The sequence below is a fragment of the Salmo salar genome, chromosome 23, assembly GCF_965601325.2.
Source record: "Salmo salar chromosome 23, fSalSal1, whole genome shotgun sequence".
Lineage (NCBI taxonomy): Eukaryota > Metazoa > Chordata > Actinopteri > Salmoniformes > Salmonidae > Salmo > Salmo salar.
In genome coordinates, this window is record NC_138313.1 from 10790367 (window position 1) to 10816973 (window position 26607).

General features: G+C 41.9%; 2 protein-coding genes and 2 long non-coding RNA genes across 4 annotated transcripts; 3 read left to right on the plus strand and 1 right to left on the minus strand.

The window, feature by feature from the left end:
* Positions 1-2100: 2100 nt before the first annotated feature.
* On the plus strand, positions 2101-5112 carry LOC106584039 (putative proline--tRNA ligase, mitochondrial). The gene is made up of 3 exons (XM_014168850.3): positions 2101-2189; positions 2866-3467; positions 3594-5112. Exons 2-3 carry the CDS (start codon positions 2889-2891, stop codon positions 4473-4475), a joined length of 1461 nt encoding a protein of 486 aa, XP_014024325.1. The 5' UTR covers positions 2101-2189; positions 2866-2888; the 3' UTR covers positions 4476-5112.
* Positions 5113-5252: 140 nt separating this feature from the next.
* On the plus strand, positions 5253-10836 carry LOC106584040 (hsp70/Hsp90 co-chaperone CNS1 homolog). The gene is made up of 10 exons (XM_014168852.3): positions 5253-5721; positions 7784-7901; positions 7998-8159; positions 8474-8551; positions 8877-9001; positions 9172-9258; positions 9376-9614; positions 9865-9949; positions 10072-10154; positions 10253-10836. Exons 1-10 carry the CDS (start codon positions 5608-5610, stop codon positions 10374-10376), a joined length of 1215 nt encoding a protein of 404 aa, XP_014024327.1. The 5' UTR covers positions 5253-5607; the 3' UTR covers positions 10377-10836.
* A 9342-nt stretch (positions 10837-20178) lies between these two features.
* LOC106584042 (uncharacterized) lies at positions 20179-22436 on the minus strand. The gene is made up of 3 exons (XR_001323678.3): positions 22117-22436; positions 21692-21770; positions 20179-21535 (listed from the first exon to the last, which is right to left on the minus strand). It is a non-coding gene; the product is annotated as an uncharacterized LOC106584042 (long non-coding RNA).
* Positions 22437-25359: 2923 nt separating this feature from the next.
* On the plus strand, positions 25360-26014 carry LOC106584043 (uncharacterized). The gene is made up of 3 exons (XR_001323679.3): positions 25360-25490; positions 25592-25698; positions 25860-26014. It is a non-coding gene; the product is annotated as an uncharacterized LOC106584043 (long non-coding RNA).
* Positions 26015-26607: the final 593 nt, after the last annotated feature.

Genomic DNA, 26607 nt, shown 5'->3' on the forward strand with positions numbered 1-26607 from the left:
ATGCAGAGTCTCCCTGTCATGACTTTAGTAAGCCGTGGGTAGACAGAGGCCTTGTTCTTCCACCAGCTCAGAGGATCTGCAGATCTTTGGCTCCTCCTAAACGGATCGGACCTCCATTATGGCATCTGCTGAGGGATTCCTTCGTGCTGCAACCCCAGTTGCTCTCTCGTCAAACAGCATCCAAACAGCAGACGTTTGTGGCACTACTGCTGGTGCTTCTGCTCAATCTGATCCCTCTTCTTCCTGTTGCCCTGGTGCCTGAGCCAGCTGACTGCTGGGGCTGTCCCTCCCTGCTGCTGATGCTCGGGCATCACTGAAGGCTAACTTCTTAAACCTGGGGTCAAGTGCAGCGGTTTCTGATAGCACGTGATTATATTCCATTCTGTGGAACTTTCTGTCCATTGATGAACATAGGGTGTCCATCACCTCTGTCACATGTCTTGTGGTTACCTTTGCTTCTCTCTGGTGGCTGGCTGTGATTCGCTGCAGACACTTACACAGGAGTATCATTTTTGAGGCAGTCACATAGCTGAAAAGAGAGAACAGTAACTTATTAGTTCAGGTTCATGTTTTGTCTACTGATACTACATTCTCATCTACTGCTCATATACCTATATAATACTGGATTAAATAATGATGTAGTAATAACTGCTTACTGTACCTCTCTCCACTGATCTCCACAGTGACCTGCTCAAAGGGTTCCAGGACTCTGCACACCTCCTCACCTCCTCCCATTCCTCTTGGGTCAGAGCATCAACAGGTACATTGACAATGGCCAGGGTAGAGATGACGGCATCCTTTGACTCAAGAAACCGCTTCAACATATAAAATGTTGAGTTCCACCTTGTAGTGCAGTCTTGTTTAGGCCTCAGCTCAGTTATCCTCATTTGGCGTTGTGTAGACTTTAGTTTTTCAGCACCTACTGTGCTCCTGTGGAAGTATTCCACAGCTGCTTTTACTATGTCCACAGTGGGCTTCATCACCTTTAGAGCATCTCTTACATCAGGTTGGTTGTGTGGGCAAGACATGGATGAAAGAAGTGATTACCCTTGATGTCCAGCAGTCAGTGGTAAGGCAAACTGCAGTAGTTTTTCAGACTCCTTCCCGCACTGAAACCTGTGTGCTCTCGTACAGTTGTGGAATAAATGATTTTGAAAGGGTTTTCATGCTTGGAATTGTGTACATTGGATTTAGTCTATTGCTATAATTTCTAAAACCTCTGTCCTCCACGATCGAAAACGGCGGGAAATCGGTGGCAAATCGGTGGCAATCATTTTAGCCACTGCAATATCAATTTGGCCTAAAAAAAAAACATTCCAAAGCCATCTGTCTTTCCACAGAAAACCATTACCTTCTGACATAAAACCCAGTCTCATTCACTCCTTATATTCTATGCTTCTGACCTATCATGTCTTTAATATCTCAATGTTCAAAGTTTAGCCCGATTCCAACAGGCCTATATTATTTTATTTATTTTTTCGTTATTTGAATTAGTTAATTCTATTAATTTAAATATTATGATTATTCATATCTTAATTTTTTCATATTTTTATAAATAGATTCGTCTCTTCTGATATGTGAGCCGGCTCCCAACGTTCACCTACAAGAGCCGGCTCTTAGAGCCTACTCGTTCGCGAACGACCAATCACTATTTCAGAGTGGGTTTCTTTAGTTTTGCTGTGGTGGTGGACATTTTGGTGGTCTTACGTGGTCTTAAGTACCGACGAAATAGTGGTGTTTATACGGTGTTGGTTTACTTTGTTAGTAAGCTAGCTAGCTATGTTAACACATTTAAAGCCGCAAGCAAGCTAGCTTCACAGTTTCTTATTTCCTATTACCATAGAAACATACTCCTCCCATAACCTTTTACATTTTAACATCCATTGAAACGGATAAGATCCTGATTGGTCAGGAAAGAGATGAATAACCTCGTTTTGTGACTCCGTTGTCTGCTTTTCTGGACTGTGCTTGTCCATAACATAACATCATGCATTCTCTAAATTGATCAGTTTTCAAAATATAATTTTGGATTAAAAAACAACAACACATTTTTAGCTAACGATAGCTACTCCAGCACAGTAGGTGGCAGTACACTGGGAATAGTAATCCAGGGAGATCTACATTGCTCTTAAGTGGAAGCATAGCATTGAATCAAAATACTAGCTCATCGTTTCACTTTCTTACACAAGGTGAGTTGCTCTCTTACTTGCTCCCGGATTGCTTTAGAGAGCTTAGCTAGCTAACTTGCCTGTTAACTAGCTTTACAGACAGCTAACGTTACACCTGCCTGCCTAACGTTAAGGTTGAATCAAAGATACTGGTTTGTGGGTTTCCCCTTTTATTTGAACGCATCTAGCTAGCAACCTGGTACTGGCAATGGTTAAATATTTTACCATTGGAGGATGTAATGTTGTTATGGTATTGCATTGCCCAACAAAAGAAGTGTCATGATGTAACTGGGTGGGTATAATTTGTGGAACGTTCCAACAGGAATCTGTTCGAAAAACTTCGTAAAGTACAAGGTTGCTAACAAACAATGCATACAAAGTAACATGATCAAGTCACCTAGCTAACTAGCTGCCGAATAGGCATCAACTCACCACGTAGCTTATTATTAATGTTTGTCCATATGCTACCAGAGACATTTTTCGGAATAAACATGGTGAGTGAAAACTTAATGAAATAGCCCACTCCCTACCCGGTGTCTTATTCGGCCGCTATACAACTTTGTATGCGTTGTTTGTCGGCAACCTTGTCATTTACGAAGTTTTTGGAAAGTATTCCTGTTGGAACGTTCCACAAATTATACCCACCCGTCAAGCAATTATATGTATTAATTATATGTATTATTTTTCTTAATTCAAGGATATTGACACCAGTCTGCTACAATGGAAGTGCTGACACATCACCTTTGGCAGAGAGTATTGCCCTGCCTACCCAGAGCCATGAGCACTCCCTGGAAAAGCAATTTGAGCTGTGCTGCTGGACATGCCCCAAAGCCAACCCCCACTGACTCCATCTCCCGACTTAGCACACACCTTCCCCTCGTCTCCCGTCTCTTCCAGCCCTCCAACCTGCGTGATGTGGGCCAGGAGAAGCGTGCTCAGGGGGATATGACCTGCAAGAGCCAGAGACTGATGCAGCAGGCAGGTCTCATCCACCCCTCCAACCCTGGCTGCTACTACTACCTCCCGGCCACCGTGCGCTCCATGGAGAAGCTGGTGAGGCTGATCGACCAGGAGATGCAGGGGATCGGTGGGCAGAAGCTGGACATGCCCAGCCTGTGTTCGGCAGAGCTGTGGAGACGCAGTGAGCGCTGGGACCTGATGGGGAAAGAGCTGTTCCGCCTGAGGGACCGCCACGGGGCGGAATACTGCCTGGGCCCCACCCATGAGGAGGCTGTGACAGAGCTGCTGGCCTCTCAGGGAACCCTGTCCTACAGACAGCTGCCTCTGTTACTCTACCAGGTATAGGATACAGTATGGCGCTTCATTAATTCGTTTATTCAGAGTGTGGCTTCTTTCATCTTTTCATACCCTTGGGTTGATATTATAATGGTAATAAACTGATGTGTGTTTCATTTGTATATGCAGATCACCCGCAAGTTCCGTGATGAGCCGAAGCCTCGGTTTGGGCTTCTACGCGGGCGGGAGTTCTACATGAAGGACATGTACACATTTGACATGAGCGAAGAAGCTGCATACCACACATATGAATCTGTGTGTCAGGCTTACACCCGACTTTTCTCTCGGTTAGGCCTGTGCATTGTCCAGGTCCACGCTGATACAGGGAACATCGGAGGTAAACTCTCCCATGAGTTCCAGCTCCCCTCGGACATCGGAGAGGACAGACTACTGGTCTGTGGTAGCTGCTCCTTCTCTGCCAATGTGGAGACCATGGAACCTGGCCGGACAGACTGCCCACAGTGCCAGGAGGGAACGCTGGTGGAGTCTAAGGGCATAGAGGTAGGCCATACGTTCTACCTAGGCACCAAGTACTCCCACATATTCAACGCCACCTTCAACAACACCCAGAACAAGCCTGCTGTCACTGAGATGGGCTGCTTCGGGCTGGGTGTGACCCGGATCCTCGCTGCTGCCATTGAGGTGATGTCCACGGAGGAGGCTATCCGCTGGCCTGGGCTGCTTGCCCCTTACCAGGTCTGTGTTCTGCCCCCTAAAAGGGGCAGTAAGGTGGATGAGGTGACTGGTTTAGCTGAAGAGCTGGCCCTCACTCTGGGGGAGGCTCTGCCTAGTCTAAGAGGTGAGGTGGTTCTGGATGACCGGACACAGATGACCATTGGTAAGAGGCTGAAGGATGCCAGTCGGCTTGGATACCCGTACGTGGTGGTAGTGGGGCAGAAGGCTGCCGAGGAGACGCCCAGGTTTGAGGTGATCTGTCAGCAGACTGGTGAGACAACGTTCCTCAGTAGGGATGGGCTGGTAGACCTACTCAGATGTGTGGAGACAGTCTGAGTTGGACTGATCTTGACATGGAACTGGACTACTGAGGGCATGACACAACCTATTCCCCATCAGGAGACTGAAAAGATTTGGCATGGGTCCCCAGATCCTCAAAAGGTTGTACAGCTGCACAATGGAGAGCATCCTGACTGGTTGCATCACTGCCTAGTATGGCAACTGCTCGGCATCTGACCGTAAGGCGCTACAGAGGGTAGTGCGATCGGCCCAGTACATCACTGGGGCCAAGGTTCCTGCCATCCAGGACCTATATAATAGGCGGTGTCAGAGGAAAGCCCATAAAATTGTCAGAATCCAGTCACCCAAGTTATAGACTGTTTTCTCTGCTACCGCACAGAAAGCGGTACTGGAGCGCCAAGTCGAGAACCAAAGGGCTCCTCAATAGCTTCTACCCCCCAAGCCACAAGACTGCTGAACAATTAATAAAAATCGCCACTGGACAATTTACATTGACCCCCCCCCCCAGTATATAGCCTCGTTATTCTTGTTACTTTTTATTTTAGCCTACTTGGTAAATATTTTGTTCTTGAACTGCACTATTGGTTACGGACTTGTAAGTAAGCATTTCACAGTTAAGTCTATACTTGTTGTATTCGGCGCATGTGGAAAATTAAAGTTTGATTTGACTAAACTATTGAACTACGTGGAACTCTATTGCGCTCTGAAATGGGCATTCTTGTGGTTGGGTGGGATGATGACAAGTAGCAAAGAGGCTAGTGTTCAACAGGCCTATACCTACTAACACCAATCTTTGTCTGATATGGACTGAAATGAAATCTATTATTACACTGAGATGGACATGCAGGTGGTTGGGTAGGTTGTAATAGGAGACGATAAATATATGGTTCAGTAGCCATACGTGTTTGTCTGTCGTGAAAAAATATAGTTAGTGCATTGATCTCTCCACTCGAGTCAGATACACACGTTGCTACGGAACAATCTCAATCAAATTTCTGTTCCCTCTACGGACGCATTTTGATGTGGCACCGCAACATTCACGTGTACAACAACTTGTGTGATTTTGTTCTGCATATTTTCATACGTGTCGCTTCAGTAGTCAATACGAATAAACTGTAATTCAACAACTAGTTTAATCTAAACACATCCACTTTATTTTGGAGTGAATATGGCTTCACTAGCTCAACCGGGCGATGATAGCGACGATGGCATGGATGACTTTATGGAGAAATTCAAAAAAGAGAAATATAGCAATGCCTTTTCTGAAAAGAACTGGGAAGAGGTAAGACGTAACGTTAACTACATCTCTACACAAAAGACAGACTGCTATTACTGTCAGTGTCATTTGTAGTTGATAGCTAGTTAGCTATATATATGGCTAACTGATTAACGTTAGCTAGCAAGCGACAGTTGAAGTCGGAAGTTTACATACATCTTAGCCAAATACTTTTAAACTCAGTTTTTCACAATTCCTGACATTTAATCCCAGTAAAAATTCCCTGTCTTAGCTTCTTAGGTCAGTTAGGATCACCACTTTTATTTTAAGAATGTGAAATTTCAGAATAATAATAAGTGATGTATTTCTTTCATCACATTCCCAGTGGGTCAGAAGTTTACATACTCAATTAGTATTTGGTAGCATTGCCTTTAAATTGTTTAACTTGGGTCAAACGTTTTGGGTAGCCTTCCACAATAAGTTAGGTGAATTTTGGCCCATTCCTCCTGACAGAGCTGGTGTATCTGAGTCAGGTTTGTAGGCCTCCTTGCTCGTACACACCTTTTCAGTTCTGCCCACAAGTTGTCTCTAGGATTGAGGTCAGGGCTTTGTGATTGCCACTCAAATACCTTGACTTTGTTGTCCTTAAGCCATTTTGCCACAACTTTGGAAGTATGCTTGGGGTCATTGTCCATTTGGAAGACCCATTTGCGTCCAAGCTTTAACTTCTTGATGCCTTGAGATGTTGCTTCAATATATCCACATAATTTTCCATCCACATGATGTCATCTAATTTGTGAAGTGCACCAGTCCCTCCTGCAGCAAAGCACCCCCACAACATGATGCTGCAACCCTCGTGCTTCACGGTTGGGATGGTGTTCTTCGGCTTGCAAGCCTCCCCCTTTTTCCTCCAAACATAAGGATGGTCATTATTGCCAAACAGTTCTATTTTTGTTTCATCAGACCAGAGGACTCTTCTCCAAAAAGTACAATATTTGTTCCCATGTGCAGTTGCAAATGGTAGTCTTTTTTTATGGCAGTTTTGGAGCAGTGGCTTCTTCCTTGCTGAGCGGCCTTTCAGGTTATGTTGACATAGGACTCGTTTTACTGTGGATATAGATACTTTTGTACCTGTTTCCCCCAGCATCTTCACAAGGTCCTTTGCTGTTGTTCTGGGATTGATTTACACATTTCGCACCTAAGTACGTTCATTTCTAGGAGACAAAACACATCTCCTTCCTGAGCGGTATGACGGCTGCGTGGTCCCGTGGTGTTTATACTTGCGTACTATTGTTTGTACAGATGAACGTGGTACCTTCAGGCGTTTGGAAATTGCTCCCAAGGATGAACCAGACTTGTGGTCTACCATTTTCTTCTGAGGTCTTGGCTGATTTCTTTTGATTTTCCCATGATGTCAAGTAAAGAGGAGAGTTTGAATTTAGGTCTTGAAATACATCCACAGGTACACCTCCAACTGACTCAAATGATGTCAATTAGCCTATCAGAAGTTTCTAAAGCCATGACATAATTTTCAGGAATTTTCCAAGCTGTTTAAAGGCACAGTCAACTTAGTGTATGTAAACTTCTGACCCACTGGAATTGTGATACAGTAAATAAGTGAAATAATCTGTCTGTAAACAATTGTTGGAAAAATTACTTGTGTCATGCACAAAGTAGATGTCCTTCCTGACTTGCCAAAACTATAGTTTGTTAACAAGAAATATGTGGAGTGGTTGAAAAACGAGTTTTAATGACTCCAACCTAAGTGTAAGTAAACTTTCAACTGTATCTGTGGATGGAAGCTAACCACAAGAAATGTTAGCTAGCTAGAATACTACCAAAGATGTTTTTAAATAGCCAAATCCTTTTTTTATACTGAAGTTAAAACAGTTTTCTCTACAATTTGTGATACTGTCAAGTCTCATGTATTGGCTATATAACTAGCTAGTTGGTTATTAGTTACGAAAAGGCCAGCAATGCCCATATCTGTGTGTAACGTTAACGTTACTCAACTGAGTTGAGTGCACACTGCTATGCCCAGCACTGTCCCTTTGGGTTTCAGGGGCCACAGGCTCCAATCTATTTCTATTTCTAATTAAATTACATCATTTATTCCACTGCACTGCAGGAGTTTGATAAGGTGCCCATGTTCATGAAGACAGCCCCTGAGGAGATCGACCCCATGAAACACCCGGAGCTGGCTGCTATTCAGTCCATTATACATGACGATGACAGACCACTAGAAGGTATGACAGCCATTACTGTACTTTCTACCCAGTGCTGATGTAGGACCAGCACTCCAGACCTTAGAATCAAGGGGAATGTTGTTATTTTTTTCTCAGAGCAAGCCGAGAGCTTGAAAGATGAGGGGAACGACTACTTCAAAGAGAAGAACTACAAGAAGGCTATAGTGTCCTATACGGCTGGACTGAAGAAGAACTGCAGTGACTATAATGTTAATGCCATCCTGCACACTAACCGGGCGGCAGCACACTTCCACCTGGGTACTGTTCTTAGAATCTTTCCATCGTTAGATCTCATGATATTGGTCTAGTACAGTGGTTCTCAACCCTTTTCAGTTACTGTACCACCAACTGAGTTTTGCTCAGCCCAGAGTACCCCTGAAGTACATGTGCATTTTACCAGCAGGCCTATGGTCACGTGACTCTTCTCAAGTACCCCCTGTGGATAGGACAAGTACCTCCAGGGGTCCTAGTACCCCTGGGTGGGAGCCACTGGTCTTGTAGTCTCTGAGTCTTCCAAAGCTTGTTCTGGGATGTTTGTTGCAATCCTTTACTCGCATACTCTTGCCTTTCAGGTAACATGCGTTCTGCACTGAATGATGCTGCCGCTGCAAAGAAGTTTAAACCAGACCACCTCAAAGCATTAATCAGAGGTTTGTCTATAGAATAAACATCACATTTTACTGTTCTACTGGAAGACGCATCTAGACACCACAAATTTATTATGAGGCAGGTGTGTGTCAGGGTTGGGGTCAATTACATTTAAATTCCAGTCAATTTAGGAAGTACAGTGAAATTCCAATTCTCTTCAATGCTTTTCAATAAGGACAAATTGGAATTTGGTTTAGTGTCTGAATTGACTGGAATTGAAATGTGGATCGACCCCCAACCCCGATGTGTAATTTAAGTTTAGTTTGCAGTTCTGCGTTCATTACTCTTCCTCTTTCATCCTCCATGTCCTGTCTTGACTGTTCCCAGGTGCCACGTGTTGCACGGAGCTGAAAAAATACGCCGACGCCCTGCAGTGGTGTGAAGAGGGACTCAAGCTGCAGCCGACAGACAAGAAGCTACTGGAGCTGAGAGCTACAGCAGACAGACATAAGGCATGACAAGAGGCTATGATCCAGTGGCTTAATGACCTTCATTTGTACTTTTCTTTTGTCACCACAGTCTGAAAGGATTATAGGTGGATAAAGCAGTTTGGTGGATCTTTGTAAATGGAGTGCATATTTTATATAAACCTATGCTGAAATTGTTGTATTTGTGGTTTAAGAGAGCGGCAGAGAGAGATGCAAGGAAGGCAAAGGTCAAAGAGAAGAAGGAGCACAGTGAGAGAGAGGCCCTACTGGCTGCCATCAAGGTGAGTTGGATGGTAGAATGTAAAAATCACAAGACGTGAATCATATCTCATGATTCCTGTATAAGTTGACGAGGAAACAGCTGCTCATCATTTAACTTGCCTTATTTTGCTTTACAGGAGCGTGGCATCCAGTTACTAATGCCTCATCAGCGTCCTAAGCGCAGGTCTGACAGTGAGGATGATGGAGGCTCCTGTAGAGCCATGGCAGGGCTGGAACTGGATGGTCTGTGTTCTACGGAGGCCACAGGTGTGAAGGTGTTCCTGGACGAACAGGGAATCATGCACTGGCCAGTTCTCTTCCTGTACCCCGAATACCAACAAACAGACTTCATCTCAGCCTTCAGCGAGTCCTCCAGGTATGATCCCCACTTCGCTCGCGCTCTCTAAACAGAATGTGGGGTTGGAAAGATCTACATAAAAGCAGACATTACATGTAGGTTTGTTGGTTCTATAAATCATCCAATACTCTACAATACCAACCCCAACTCAGCCCAAATATGACTACAAGTAGTGTCTAAAGTAGACCAACATTACATTGCTAAGTAACAAATAGCTCAAAATAATACGTAACGTAGCATAATGATGATCATGACATTTGCTTTTCAGCTTCCTAGATCACCTGACTCTCATGTTTGGAGAGGAACTCCCACCCTGGGACATTAACAGGAAGTACTCTCCCCAAAACCTTCAGGTTAGTATATTTTACTTTGATTTGTTGGTTTCATTCAACAGTTTTTGGGTTATACAGTCTCTGAAATAGTTTTCCTTAGTTGGTTCCAACTATTTTGCCATTCTGAACCCTCTATTCCTTAGCTGTTCTTTGAAGACCATGAGAAAGAGTCATTACATCAAGTTAACCCCGAGACGCCTCTCATTAAAATCCTTCAGCATAAAAGGTACAGAATGTATTTTTTCTCACAAAGTTGTTTGAACTCACTTGTATACTGCGACTTGCTGACTGTTTTCTCATGGCTCTTCCCTGCTTATTCGACAGGTGTTTTATAAAGGCAGGAACTCCTAGCTTTGTCATTCTGGCAAAGGGGTCACCGTTCTGCGAGAAGTTCTTATCAGAAAGGAAAACACAACTTTTAACACATTCTCTTAATCAGTCAACCTAGACCTGTCAATCTAATGAACAATGAACTCTCTCTTTCACCAGTGAATACACAAATTGAGTTAAATTGCATAGAAGAGACAATGTTGCAAGCAGCATCCCCATGCTCAGGGATTGAGAATGCTGCGGTGCTCATAAGCTGTGCATACTCATAAGCTGTGCATACTCCATCTAGAGATCAAATTGTATTTTAGAGTGGGTGTAACCTGTCATACAATCTGTTGTAATATTGTCACTGTAACTAAAACGCCTTAACGAAATGTACATCAAAGTTTCTGGCTGTCATTTTCTTCTCACTGTCACAACAACATGTAGTTGCACGTGCGCTTATCAAACTTCAATCTGACTAAACCAGCTTTTCTCTCTTGGTAGGAAGTTAAGATTATTCTCCAGCTGCCTGTGTGTAACAGTACTGCATAGCCCCAAAGCAGTACTACCCAATAAACTGTCTGTCCTTGTGAAAATACTGTTATTGTTTTTTCCTGTTCACATGGTTACACAGAGGGGGAGGAGTAATAATCGAGTTTAATTGTCATGGGAAGATTTATTTATAGGTCTGTAAAATCCCCTGGGCCAGATTAAATCAATAAACCATTGAGTTGCCCAGCATTATCGTCGAGTCAAAATTAGCTGTGTGATTATCACCATTGTCGGGAAGGTATGGTTCATCACTAAAGTATTAAGTGTGTCCTCATTGCTTACTGAATGAATCAGATGTAATCAGCAGTTTGTCTCTTATATAAACTCCTTGAATGACTGAGGCACATTCAGTTTGTGGGTTGATTCAAGAAAGACATAGACAGAAACAGGGTTTCCAAAAGAATATGAACATGGCATGTTTAGTGCAAAGTCTTTTGACACAAGCCAAAATCTTCATTGGAACAAGGAAATGGTAAAATGGCTTTCTCTTCTTGCAAGACTGGGAACACTTTAGAAAAGGAACCTGTCAGTTCCAATCAGCGCTTGATCTTTGGTTCTCCATCGACATAACTCCCACTTCCCAAGGACATAGGCTAGACTTAGCCAGAGGTCTCTTCCTGGCTGTCCGGTTGGGCTGCACTGTCCACAACAGGCTCCTGACCAGCTCCAGTCTGCCCCTGCTGATCAGAGCCCTGGAGAGCTCTTTCACCTCCGCAGTGTATGCCCTGCACAGGCTCTTCAGCTCGGCCTGCACTTCATCCTCTGCGTACCTCTCCTGGGCCCTCTGTACCCACACCAACAGCCGAGTGATGGCTTGTCCAGGGTTGGGGCCGCTCTGGGTGAACTGTCCCAGCAGGGACTTCAGAAGGCACCGTAAAACCGTGGTGTCCCTGCTCCCAGGCCGCTCCAGCTCTAGTGCCCTCTTTAAGCAGTCAGCTGCATTCTGCTCATCGTCCTTCAGCAGGAGACAGCGCCCCTGGTGGAGGTTTGGGAGGCTGTCCCCCAGGTCACACTACAGGGCCTGACAGAGACACCAGGTCTCTGTTCAACGCCACCTCATCCACCATTCGGCTCTTCTGGAGGGCATCCACACCCATGTAGTAATACGCCTGGTAAGATACACCCAGATTTGTTATACTTGTGTGGTGATACACCTGCAGTAACACCTGCATTCATGTTTGCCTATCACAAACAGAAACACAATGAGACATTGTTTCACTAGATATTCTGTTTTTCCACCCACACACACACACCTTATTTCTACACACCTGATGTGACAGCTGTCATAGTGCTTGCAGTGCGTTGTCGAACAGCAGAAAGCCGGCAGAACAATCCCCGCTCGCCTGTCCCATCTCCAGGTGTGTGTGTAGACGGGTGAACACTGAGCACCTTCTCCAAGTCAGCCTTGGGCTCAGTCAGGTTATGTCTATCAGGGAGCCCTCCCTGACCCTGTTTAGCCCTCTCCAGGTCCCTCACATATGCCATCATGTTGATCTGAGAGTATACACATGTCCTTTTATGTACATTTTGTGTGTATTCTATGATTGTCATGCATCTCTCCCTGAGAGTGTCATGTTCTCTTGGTTTAGATTAACTATTTGGTTTAGTGACATTGACATTAGTGAAGTGGCATTGCTTTGGAATAACAATAGTGTCAAGTGTGTTAAACTAAGTTGAACATTGTGCCTAGACGTGTTAGGGCTACTGCAGTAGGCCTACTGTACCTTGGTGCGGGTTCAGTAGACCTGCCAGTTGAGTTCAGGGTCAGGCAGCAAGTTGAGAGCCATGTTTCAGATCCCTGTGGACATCTTGTGTTTCCTCAGCAGATAGAAAACCTTGGCCAGCCTGTTCAGGATGAACACATTGTCTGTGGCTAGTTTTATGGCCTGCAGTCACAGTCAATATTACATTCTCTTTTACACTAACTTCTATAATGACCGGGTATGCTCTCTTGTAAAACCTGGCAGGTGCCTGAAAACCTCTAGTGCCGTCTCGTAGATTATGAAAGGTTTTCAACCCCACACAAGGGAAGAGATATGAATAGAATATAACCCCTCTCAGGAGCTGGCGCCAAGTCTATAGCCCTTTTATATTTGTTCAGGAAGCAGGCAGATAAATTAGCACTTATTTCAGCTAAGCATTATACAAATGTGTCGTAAGGCTTTACTGCTGTGGCTTTACTGCTTGTTCTAGTGCTCGGTAACCACTCAAGGCTAGGGCTGTGGGAGAAAGGGGGGCAGGTAGGAAGATACTGAATGATGAATCAATACATTTAGACCACTCATCTTGTGGGTTCAGCTAAAGAGTGAACGAGAGAGCAATAATAATTTATAAATGTTTTCCTATACTGAACAAAAAATATAAACGCAACATGCAACAATTTCGGGCCGCACGCACAATAGGCCTCAGGATCTCGTCACGGTATTTCTGTGCATTCAAATTTCCGTAGATAAAATGCAATTGTGTTTGTTGTCCGTCGCTTATTCCTGCCCATACCATAACCCCACCGCCACCATGGGGCACCCTGTTCACGTCAGCAAACCACTCATGGCCCACATGACGCCATACAAGTGGTCTGCTTTTGCGAGGCCATTTGGACATACTGCAAAATTCTCTAAAACTATGTTGGAGGGGGCTTATGGTAGAGAAATTAACATTCAATTCGCTGGCAACAGCTCTGGTGGACATTCCTGCAGTCAGCATGCCAATTGCACACTCCCTTAAAACTTGAGACGTCTGTGGCATTGTGTTGTGACAACTACACATTTTAGAGTGGCCTTTTATTGTCCCCAGCACAAGGTGCACCTGTGTAATGATCATCTTTTTCAGTCAGCTTCTTTATATGCCACACCTGTCAGGTGGATGGATTATCTTGGCAATGGAGAAATGCTCACTAACAGGGATGTAAACAAATTTGTGCACAACATTTGAGAGAAATAAGCTTTTATGTGCATATGGGAAATGTCTGGGATTTTTTATTTCAGCTCATGAAACATGGGGCCAACACTTTACATGTTGTGTTTATATTTTTGTTCAGTGTACAGTATATGCATACCTTTCTGATATGTTTTCTCTGACTTCAGGGTCTCTGTGAGCAGCTTCAGTCCGTTATTGTAGTGAGACTGTCTGGAGTCCATGTCCTTTTCAATATCTAGTCTACAAGGAAAGATTGATTTGCTTTACATTATTATCACACATTAACTTGGTGATATTATCGACTGAAGCATTCAGGACTCAAGACACAATTTCCCTTATAGATTGTTGCAATTTTGAAATACCATCTCCTCTTTTCTTCTGTGATATATGAAAATCATGTCATAGGGATGGGCATAGATAGGCCTGCCCTACCAGGCATCAGGCCGCAGAAAGCCTGGTGCCTCTGGCCATTTTGAGCCTGTAATTGAACCCACAAATGCTGATGCTACAGATACTCAACTAGTCTAAAGAATGCCAGATTTATTGCTTCTTTAATCAGAACAACAGCTTTCAGCTGTGCTAACATAATTGCAGAAGGGTTTTCTAATGATCAATTAGCTAACACAACGTGCCATTGGAACATAGGAGTGATGGTTGCTGATAATGGGCCTCTGTACGCCTATGTAGATATTCCATTAAAAAAAATCTGCTGTTTCCAGCTACAATAGTCATTTACAACATTAACAATGTCTACACTGTATTTCTGATACATTTGATGTTTTAATGTACAAAAAATGTGCTTTTCTTTCAAAAACAAGGACATTTCTAAGTGACCCCAAAACTTTTGAACGGTAGTGTATGTTTGTAAACACATCATTAAAAAGTACCATAGTGATTGGGTGTCCATATAGCTATACCATGATATTTGCATTGCTACTAAGTAAACCTCTAATTGGTCCCCACTATTCCACCAGCTAAAACTCCTCCTCATCCCGAGTTGGGTTGTCATCCCAGTGACCAGCAGACTACCCCCGACCACCCCAGATCCCATGGCCCCCGAGAGCACACGACCCATCCGTTGAAAAGAGCACACAGCTAGTGCCACCCACAGAATAGAAGCAGATCAGCCGCCAAAAGCATTTCCATCACCCTCATTTAACAATTCATATTTGTAATAACGTAGGTAGTTTATGCAAAGGATTGTTACCACTTACCAGTATTGCCGTTCCAAAAATTACATTTTGGCAAGCAATTATTATTTTAGCGAACAATTGTTGTTTCATCCTATATTGTCCTTAACATCTTTACTCCCTAGCAACAGTTGTGGGATACACACACACACACACACACACACACACACACACACACACACACACACACACAAACACTGATACACTCAACCCCTTTCCTCCACAAACAACCATACACTCAGATGCTCAACAGTTGTTCCATCCCAGAGCCCCACTGAAGAAAGGCCTAGATTTACAAATGCATATACAGTTGCAGCTGTATGAGAAGGCATGAGAGTCTTGGCAAAGAGCCCTTTGACTTGGCACGTACGCTGAGATGAAGAACAGTGTGCAGATCCTCCAAATGTCAATAAACTTGATAATCTATCAACACTGATAATATTTTTTTTGTTGTATTACGATCTGTACAGTATATATTAGGAGTATTTTTTTCTTATGATAACACCAGTTGTTTTCTCAACCATTTAAGTGTGAGTCCTCTTCTCACCACCAGAGGGTGAACATGCATTAACATACTGTGTGACAAACTCAGATTGACTGTGTTCTGTGTTGACACAATAACGTTGACTAAAAACGGAAACATCTGACTATTGCGATGAATTAATGTTAAAAGTGATAAAATAGTTTTAGAATATATTTTTGGAAGTTCTCTTTTGTCCTCTAATTGCTTCAAGAGCAGGAATTGTGATCTATGCGAACCCTTTGAGACAATAGTACAATTTGTAATAGTACCATTTCTAAGAGGCCAAGGTTGTAAAGTGTGTTAACAGAGTCCTTTCTCTCCTAGTCAGACATTTTATCTTTAGTCGGACTCCCTCCACCTCTACTGCCAAATGGTTATGCTCACCTCAGCTGGAAAATCTGAGTCTGTGTTTTTCCCATCTTATTTGTGCCTTCCTTTTTCTGTTCTTTTTCCCTCATAAATTACTTTAACAGGAGGGAACCCACCATTGTGCTGTCTGCAGCTGCTTGGTGATGTCATCAGCCCAGGACAAGGACCAGGGAGAACACCAAGGTGAGTGTTGACAGAGAAAAAATCTCAAGTGCATACTCGTGTCCTCTCTCCTTGCCTCCATCTCAAAACCCATTGGATGAGAAAGTCAGAGGTCCCCTCCAATGGTTTTGACGAGGAGAGAGGACACAGGGAGTATGCAATTGGGATTCAGAGAGGATGAGTGTGAAGAGGGAAAGAAGGGATGGGGAAGGAGGGGAACTCACGTCCCACTGGGCATAGACGTCAATTCGACGTCTATTCCACATTGGTTCAATGTAATTCTTTGAAATTACGTGGAAATAACGTTGATTCAACCAGTGTTTGCCCAGAGGGATGTGTGCATGAAGTCAGTTTGTTCCTTAGTCTGTCATGTAACGAGTCAGGATTTCATGGGGATCGTTTGTGTACTGTAGCGATCTGCTGTAATTTACCTGTTATTAGTCTGTTGAACAGATGTGCATGAAGTCATTTCTGTTCCTTGCTTAGTCATGTAATCTGACAGAGAGTCAGAGTTTTCTTGGGTTCCTAAATGTATGTCTCTGTTGTACAGTTGTAAAACCTCAAAGGTACAGATTTTTGGTGGGCAAAACTGTGACCGTGTGGGGTTGAATTATACACTTTAACATTTTCTAATTTGTCTGTACTTTCCATGGTATTCACCCGTCCTCAAGTGCCAGTGCAATTACTTAATATGAACATTGCACATTATATTTTTTGAGTCATCAGTACAGTTTTAACATTAGATTTTCTACTACATCAGCCAAAAAGAGGCCTCCTACAAACCGAGACAAATGGGAATGGCAGAGGATAGGAGAGATGTTAACCCACGTTTCCCAAACTCGGTCCTCGGGATCCCAAGGGGTGCACGTTTTGGATTTTGCCCTAGCACTACACAGCTGATTCAAATGATCAAAGCTTGATGATTAGTTGATTATTTCAATCAGCTGTGTAGTGCCAGGGCAAAAACCAAACCGTCCACCCATTGGGGTCCCGAGGACCGAGCTTGGGAAACCCTGTGTTGACCCCTAATAATCCCAAGAGACTTTCCCAGTATTGGAGGATTATGACGTGTGTCCAACATACTGTAAATGTTAAAGGCCGATGTTGGGAAACTAAGCCCCAGTTAGCCCAGTTATCAATCGTATTAATAACTAGGTCTGTCCTGACTCCTGACACACACACACACACACACACACACACACACACACACACACACACACACACACACACACACACACACAGCTCTCTAGAGGCACTGTTTGACTGCAGATTAGAGCTCCAAAGGTCTCTCTAGTGCCAACTGGCTCTCTGCCTGTTAGTGGACTGGACCTTTAAGTATGTGACTACCTAAACTTGTCCATTAAGAAAGGCTTGTTATCACTTTCCATTGCAAAACATTTTGCTATGGTGTGCTCTAATGAATACAACCCTGTTGAGGAATAGGCACTAAACTGCCTAAACAGCTCACCCATAAAATGTTGGGCAGTGGGTGTTGTAGCTATATGTAGCTATAGCTAGTGGCATGAAGTCATCTGGCCAGCAGCTGTGTGTGTGTTTTTACACAAATACTGTACATTTGTGGGTGTAGCCTATTTGTGTGAGTGCACACATTCTTGAGATAGGTGTGATTTGATGGTCCGATTTAGCAGTATGGCATATCAGATGGTGAAGAGAAAGATCAAGATAAACCAGATGAATGACTGAGTCAGTCTTAAATTACATTGACATACTGTATGTCCCACTAGATTAGACCCAGATCACCCTCTCTCCCACACTGTATCAAATTGCTGTACATTTTCAGCAAAACAATTACTGTAATTTGCTTGTTAAAACCTGTTGTGGATAGGGGGCAGTATTTTCACGGCCGGATAAAAAACGTATCCGATTTAATCTGGTTACTACTCTTGCCCAGAAACTAGAATATGCATATAATTAGTAGATTTGGATAGAAAACACTCTAAAGTTTCTAAAACTGTTTGAATGGTGTCTGTGAGTATAACAGAACTCATATGGCAGGCAAAAACCTGAGAAGATTCCATGCAGGAAGTGGCCTGTCTGACAATTTGTTGTCCTTCTGTTGCATCTCTATCGAAATTACAGTATCTGTGCTGTTACGTGACACTCTCTAAGGCTCTCTAAAGCCTTCAGAAAGTGGAATGACGCGTCTCCTGTCTCTGGGAAGAGAACAGGAGCAGAGTTTGTAAGTGGTCTGCCTGGGGACAGTGAGACTGGAGATGCGCGTTCACGAGACCTCGCCATTTTTTTCTTTCTCTCTTTGAATGAATACAACGTTGTTCGGTTGGAATATTATCGCTATTTTACGAGAAAAATAGCATCAAAATTTATTTTAAACAGCGTTTGACATGCTTCTAAGTACGGTAATGGAATATTTTGAAATTCTTTGTCACGAAATGAGCTCACGCGTTACACTTTGGATAGTGACCTGAACGCATGAACAAAATGGAGGTATTTGGATATAACTATGGATTATTTGGAACCAAAACAACATTTGTTGTTGAAGTAGAAGTCCTGGGAGTGCATTCTGACAAAGAACAGCAAAGGTAATCCAATTTTTCTAATAGTAATTCTGAGTTTAGTGAGCCCCGACGTTGGCGGGTGTCTGAATAGCTAGCTGTGATGGCTGAGCTATGTACTCAGAATATTGCAAAATGTGCTTTCGCCGAAAAGCTATTTTAAAATCTGACAGCGATTGCATAAAGGAGTTCTGTATCTATAATTCTTAAAATAATTGTTATGTATTTTGTCAACGTTTATGGTGAGTAATTTAGTAAATTCACCGGAAGTTTTCAGTGGGTATGCTAGTTCTGAACATCACATGCTAATGTAAAAAGCTGTTTTTTGATATAAATATGAACTTGATTGAACAAAACATACATGTATTGTATAACATAATGTCCTAGGAGTGTCATCTGATGAAGATCATCAAAGGTTAGTGCTGCATTTAGCTGTGGTTTGGGTTTTTGTGACATATATGCTTGCTTTGAAAATGGCTGTGTGACTATTTTTGGCTGGGTACTCTCCTGACATAATCTAATGTTTTGCTTTCGCTGTAAAGTCTTTTTGAAATCGGACAATGTGGTTGGATTAACGAGAGTCTTATCTTTCAAATGGTGTAAAATAGTCATATGTTTGAGAAATTGAAGTTATAGCATTTTTAAGGTTTTTGTATTTCGCGCCACGCTCTACCATTTGGATATTTGGCGAGGCGTTCTGCTAGCAGAACGTCTGTCCTCAACAGGTTTAACATATTTTGGAGGTGTGCCTTTTAACCTGTTAAGGCACTACTATCACATATCAGTTAAATTGGTACAGCGTTCTCACTAACGGGTGAAACAAATATAGCTATCCATTTAATGTGTATAAGGGACAGATCAGTGTGGCAGCAAGTCTTAAATCTTTACTGGTTGAGTATTTTGCAAGGTCCATTTGACATGTTTTTTTGCCTCGTAATCACAGCCAGTTTGGAAGCCTTTGTTTAGGCCTGTAGCAGTACAATTGATATAAAACACCCAATATTCATAAATATGCGGTAATATACAAATACCTAGCAGCCAACCTGCTTGCACCAATCCCATGTATTAAAGTAAAATATCAATATTACGATTACAGTAGCATTTACTTTCTTACAGTATAGTAGGCAAATTTAGCGGTATTATACTGTATCTTTGCTCTGATATTACAGTAACAGCAAGCTGGTGGTAAGTTACTGTGAATTTTGCAGTAACATACTTTGCACTTGCCAGAAATGAGCAGAGATGCATCAAAAGGTATCTTGTTACAAACACAAAAGGCCTTGAAGACCAATGTGTCCTTAACTAAAACAACATTCTCTATGTTGCAGATAAAACAAAAAGTTATTTTTCAACTAGTTTGTGACCAGAATAAGAAGTCATTCTGATGTCTGTTCAACCAGGTTTTGCCCGCTGGGATGTATTTGATGAAGGTATTTCAATAGTTTCAATACCCTAGTTTGTCATTTGTATTTCATTTCATTAATGTATTTTGTAATACTAAAATAAAATTGCAAGTAGCCCATTTAACTACAACAAAATTCTCAGTAACGGTTACAGAAACGTTTTAGTTGCTTTGACTGTGATATTTTTCTTTTTTGATCAACCTTAGTTTAATGCCCTGACTGTAAGTCATTCTGGACAAGCTAAATAACCAAAATGTAAAAATGAACACTTGCAAATCAGACTGCTGGGTATTATTCTAATTAGTTTTCTGGCTTTTCATGACACATACTGGAAGAATAAAAAGAGAAGAAAATAAATGAACAATTGGCATAATGTGGGCATGCAGGACACAACAGAACAGTAACATATCTTTGACAGCCAGAAAATACTAAAAATGTCTCATGGTCTATGTCAAATGTCTCAACTGCTCAGATTTACTTACCAACTACAACGGAGCACACGAGTAAAGGCATGCAAAGACATGTTTGCTCCTCTGTCCCTTATATTACAGTGGGACATTAACTAATTGGTCATCAATCTCAAACATTTTAAGAAAGAGGATATCAAAATTAGACAGTAGTTGGATAATGACATTTTTTTTTATTCATCTCTAAATGGTAAAGTTTTGCTTAATCCTAATAAATGTGGTAATATTCAAACAACCTTTTTATAATCAGCACCGTCCAGAATCCTGAGGAGATTGACCCGGACAGAGGTTCCTCCAATTGAGGACAGCTTGGCAGTCTTAAAAGAAAAGTAAATGCAAAAATGTAAGTATGTGTATAGAGGAAATAAAGAGACAATAAAATTATATATTTTAAAAGTGTCTGTCATATCATTCCTGCAACAAACATTGTTAGAAAACTGTGTTTTTGTCAAATCTATTCCTCTTCTCTGCGACTGCACATGTGTTTGAGTGAGGGACATGGAGAATGAGCAAGAGAGAAATGGAAGAAACTTCGCATGATTCACCAAGGGAGGTGTCTGTTGAATGGGTTTTCCACCCGAAAAAAAGTTGAGTTAAAATAGGATTTTATTTTCTTTACAAACATATTATTTAAAGCGGTGCTGTTTCAATTGGATCTAGTTACACTACACTCTTAGAAAAAATGGTTCCAAAATGGTTTTTCGGCTGTCCCCATAGTTCTACCCGGAACCAAAAGGGTTCTACATGGAACCAAAAAGGGTTCTTCAAAGGGTTCTCCTATGCGGACAGTGGATTAACCTTTTTAGGTTCTAGATAGCAAGAAAGGTGCTAAGAGTGTAAGATCAGGCAATCATGGGCAGCTGAATATCATGTATCTTGGGGAATCCAGTCTCAGTGAGACCTGATGCAGAGAAAAAACATTTAATGATCATCAGCATAGCTTGTACAAACCTAGCTCTTACAAAGCTGGTTAGAAGGAATCAATACACATTGAAGATCAGAGGATCAAACTGAAGAAAAAAACCCATTTTGCACACTAAACTTAGTCAATGACTATGGATTTAAGGAGGGGTGTTTCTGCTCTCTCCTTTCCCTGCGATGTGGCGGAATAGGTCACTGGTAACTTGGCCAAGTACTGCTATTGAGGCCATGCTTGAGGTCATTGACATGTTTCAAGAACTGTAAGGAAAGAAATAAATCATGATTAACCATTACCTAAGGTCTTCACTAAGTCAGACTTAGCATAGCAAGGACATTGACTGCGTTGCCCCTCAGCAATCTGGCAGTCAGGCTGACATTCGGAGAGATATAGACAGCAAAATATAGGCTATTTACATTTCTTAGTCAGCAGGCTGGATAACTACTGTACTCCTTCCGTTTGTTCCCTCCTCCAATCTTCCATCATAGAAGATCCCTGAAAAAAAAAGAATCAAAAATTGAAAAAAGCAGTTGAGAGTTGTAATGTTAGAATGAATGTTGAATGAATGTTGATGGGGAGCAGTGACAGGCAAAATGTATTGGATTGTCAAATACACACAAATATAAGGATCCAACCATCTCTCTCTCTCGCTCATTTACACACAAAACTAATAAATCTAAATCAATGAATCAATGTTTTTCTCTCCATCCAGCCATCTTTCTCTCTCTCACACACACACATACATTTACTGTCATTAACTAAACAGATATCAACATTTCAAAACGTTAGCTAGCTAGCTAGCTACAACCAATGGCTACAACAGGTAAAATTGAAAACGTACTAGGTCCATGGAGGATTAGCCAGTGAGCTAACGTTAGCTAGCTAAAATTAGCCAGCTAACGTTAGCTAGCTAGAAAATTTTCCTTGACGTTCTTCTCCACAACAAACCACCGCTTTACGTACAAAAGTAAAACAAGAATGAAGGAGAACAGGGACTACCACTTAGCAGTCAAATCTTTTCGAAGTTTAGAGAAATTGTCATTGTTTTCCAGCACTGTTGTTGTGTAGCCAACTGGGCGCTCTGTCCAAACTGTTGTATGGTATTTTGACCGGTGCACTTGAACAAGCAGGCTGCCTGCACACAGAGATCTAATTGCTCCGTGTGAAGAACAGATTCCAATCCAAGTTTTAGCTGGAGCTGATATGTCTACCTCCTTTATTTAGCTACTGAAATAAAAATACAATTACTACACACATTGTTAGTTGCTTAAAAGCTTTAAGCGAAAATATAATGGTAATATTTTAAGGTAAAATTCAGGTGTAATAATTATTGATGGAAATACATGCGATTCTCAAAACAAATTGAGCTAGTCATAATAGAACATCAAACAAGCATTCAGTGGAACAGAAGATGTGCAGCACAATAAACAGTGCAATTAGCTAACACAGACGAAAGATTACCATTAGAAGCAAACACACACAGCAAGCTACCAGATACCATTAACTAAACAACCATTATTTCATTGTACTGCAGTTTTATTGTGCATGTTTATCTTACATGCTGGTAGCCTAGAACAAATGTTATGGAAGTGAATGTGCACTTTGCAATTGGGTGGACTGCAACTACGAAAAACACTGCCATAGCCTGTAGTAAAAGCAAAAGCATTTATAGCATCGGAGACTCTCTAAATTAGGGACCATCTCTGATCGCTATAGGACCTCAGAGACTGTCGCAGATTTTAGCTTTTATTGACCTAGCAAATTCGATGACTTGGAGGTGAAATATATCAAATTCATTTGTTTTTTGAAATTGGTATTTCATCACCTGCCGAATAAAAACCTCAAGTGGCCCTACTCCTGAAAAAGTTAAACAGCCAGACAGGGCCGGCTCTAGCCTTTAAGGGGCCCTAAGTGAGATTTGGTTGGGGGGCCTGTCATGCCAAATAGTGTCCCCCTCTAAGTCACAATGGGATTCAATGAGTTCTAGCTTCTGTTGCTAGGGCTGTTGCTAGAACTTGCAACATTCTGACCGGATTACATAATGAACCAAAGTGTCCGTTGCTATGCTGGTTGCTTGGCTCTATTTTACCTCATAGCTGTTGCAAAGTAAGGAGGATGCGGGCAGTTCTAGTTCTATTTCACAAAAAAAATGATCGCTCAGTCCGCGCAAAATGATTACCTCAGAATTGCTCTCCAAGGACGGTGTTTTGGACTGTGACAACCTGCCTACTACCTGCTGCTTCAGAGGGCTGAAACGACTGGAAAGATAACACTTTCTTTACCATGTGTTTGTCTTTATATAAGTCCATATTGTTAAATAGGAATAAATAATTGAACCTCTATGGGATCGGTGACCCAGCCCCCCCCCCCCCCCCACACACGGGACGGTTGAGCTAATGTGATTAGCATTAACATTAGTGATAAGCAAGTAACAAGAACATTTCCCAGGACATAGACATATCTGATATGGGCAGAAAGCTTAAATTCCTGTTAATCTAACTGCACTGTCCAATTTACAGTAGCCATTACAGTGAAAGAATACCATGCTATTGTTTGAGGAGAGTGCACAGTTATGAACTTGAAAATGTATCAATAAACCAATTAGGCACATTTGGGCAGACTTCATACAACATTTTGAACAGAAATACAATGGTTCATTGGATCAGTCTGAAACGTTGCACATACACTGCTGCCATCTAGTGGCCAACATCTAAATTGCTCCTAAACTGGAATAATACATTGTGGCTTTTCTCTTGCATTTCAAAAGTTGATGGAACAAAAAACAACAAAAAGAAATGCATGTTTTTTTCTTTGTATTATCTTTTACCAGATCTAATGTGTTATATTCTCCTACATTAATTTCACATTTCCACAAACTTCAAAGTGTTTCCTTTCAAATCGTATCAAGAATATGCATATCCTTGCTTCAGGTCCTGAGCTACAGGCAGTTAGATTTGTCATTTTAGGCGAAAATTGAAAAAAAGGGTATGGTCCTTAAGAGGTTTTAAAGGTCAGTACCCTGTCTAGCCTGCCAGAAGCTTGAGAGGGTGAAGACTGGCTGAAGCCCATCAAAGTTGTTTCACCATGGCACATGATCGGTAAGTGTCCCAATTAAAATGTTGTAATGGTTTCTTTATTTGACCACAGCAGAGTTCAATATTATAGAATGTGTGTGTCAGTATCCTTACAAATATGAAAATATGCATACGGTATGACACAGATACAGGTAAGAATAAAGTAATCTCTCTAATGCTGGAACAAGGTACGGATGTTATAGGTTATTCTGTCACCAATGGTTTGTTTTATTTATTTTTTACAATGTTTATGTTTTTCCATGGTACATAATCAGCCATATTTCAATATCTTACATTGTTAATAGATATCGATTTTCTACCCCCTCCTCCAGATTTGGTGAATGGACCAATCAGACCCCCAAGACTGCCAATGGCAAGTCCCTTGATTGGTACCAGGAAGGGTGGGAGAACAACCTGAAGGTAATTCTCTTTGTACACAACAGCAGCATCCAGGCCGAGTACGGACGGGAGCCGCAGCTGTTGACTGAGGCAAACAATGCGATTGTATATACAATTATTGCATATACTGTAGTCTTTTAAATTTGTTATTGACTTAGTGTTGTTGATCAGAACAAGATCAGAACACCTTCGAGTACTACCTTCAGGCACGGACTGAGAAGGATGTGGAGGTTTTTGACCAGGTAAAAATGATTGCCCGCTGTTCATTTATTTTCTTGCCCTCCAAGAGATATGTAAGAAATGTATTTGTAACATGAAATATAATTGCATGTATTCCTGTCATCAATCAAGGTGAGACTGAACATGGACAAGGAGCAGGAGAAACAAAAGGAGAGCTACCGGAGCAGAATCAAGAAGGGGACCAAGTGCTACGACATCCGAGCGAATTAATGGTTTGGAAGAAGGACGAAAGGAAAGCGAGACCTGGGAAACCTTGCTGCTTTCTCTCTCCTAGCTGAGGTCACCATCTGTTAAAGTGAATATAAAAAATCTTGATAATAACTATTTGCATTTGCAAACAAAATAACCTGAAGCTAGTTTTAGTTTCCCTAACACTGATATTTTTCTCTTTGTCTTCCTAGGGTTACCTTGGTGGAAGTCAACAATCTTGACTTGGAGCAGTTGGATGGTCGACCACTGGAAGCACTGACGCCCTACACTTCGGTGAAGCCCAATAGATAAAGTATGTTAAGCTTTGGTTGACATTTGAGAAAGCAAGAAATGGTAGTTATGTTAAGCTTATAAAAATGTACCTCTTCAATTTACCTCTCTAAATTACTTTAGGACCATCGACTGTCCGAGCCCCCCAGGAAGTAACCCATCCACCAGAACCAGTGAGTTTGGATCAGTCTGATTCTCTGTGCTCTGAGTCGGAGGGGGATCAACTTGAGGTAGGCTATACCTTCCAAATGTGTTGAAAAGTACATATCTCCCACTTATAACACTGCACTAATCCATCAAATTTTCTCACAGTAAAGTGTAACCTGTGTGTTTTCTTGTTTACGTATCTGTTTCCTACCCTGTTCCCTTTAACTCTGCTCCTGTTCTCCAGGACCTAGGGGTTCTGCCCAACACCCAGATGTGAATCCACCTGATGTCCTCCATTACCAACCACCCTCCAACTTTTCATTGCATCATCTACAGCTACTGTTGTTGTCATTATTTGCTAAGAAAGAGCAAGAAAACTATCATACTGGGCACATAAAATGTGAGATACACAGATTAACTAAAAACACTAGCACTGCAAACACTCAGAACAAAGAGAGCAGCAGTGCCTGGACTTTGCAGTCTCCCTCAAGTCCCCCTTCTGAGACTGACTGCCTGTTGAGAACAAGTGACAGGCAGAACCTCCCACCAACACAACAACCACCTTCTCTATATTCCACACAGCAGAATTCAGTATTTTAGTCTATGATTGCCATGTGAGTGCACAACAAATCAGTGAAAAAATATTAATGACACAACTGCACCAAAAACAATCAAAGTTTATGTATTAAATATCTTAAATATTGCCAGGTTGGTTTTCACAGCTGTTTCACAAGGAGTTCATTATTGTAAGTTGTAAAGTATCCTTTGATGGTATTTATTTGTTCCACATTATTCATTGTTGTAGCCTAGAACCTACAACAGATACATATATATTCAACCACAAGGGTCTAATAATGAGCTATGCCAGACAGGAAAAAATGATCATAATAGAGGACTACTGAAATTATATTATTTCAGTGTAGATAAGGGAAGGACAGGTTAAAACTTCTTATGGATGGCGGCAGTATTGAGTAGCTTGGATGACTGACGTG

Coding starts and splice junctions, on each gene's coding strand:
- LOC106584039 (XM_014168850.3), top strand. CDS start 2,889: ATGGAAGTGCTGACACATCACCTTTGGCAGAGAGTATTGCCCTGCCTA. Junction 3,468..3,593: donor TGCCTCTGTTACTCTACCAG/GTATAGGATACA, acceptor TTGTATATGCAG/ATCACCCGCAAGTTCCGTGA.
- LOC106584040 (XM_014168852.3), top strand. CDS start 5,608: ATGGCTTCACTAGCTCAACCGGGCGATGATAGCGACGATGGCATGGAT. Junction 7,902..7,997: donor CGATGACAGACCACTAGAAG/GTATGACAGCCA, acceptor TTTTTTTCTCAG/AGCAAGCCGAGAGCTTGAAA. Junction 8,160..8,473: donor GGCAGCACACTTCCACCTGG/GTACTGTTCTTA, acceptor CTTGCCTTTCAG/GTAACATGCGTTCTGCACTG.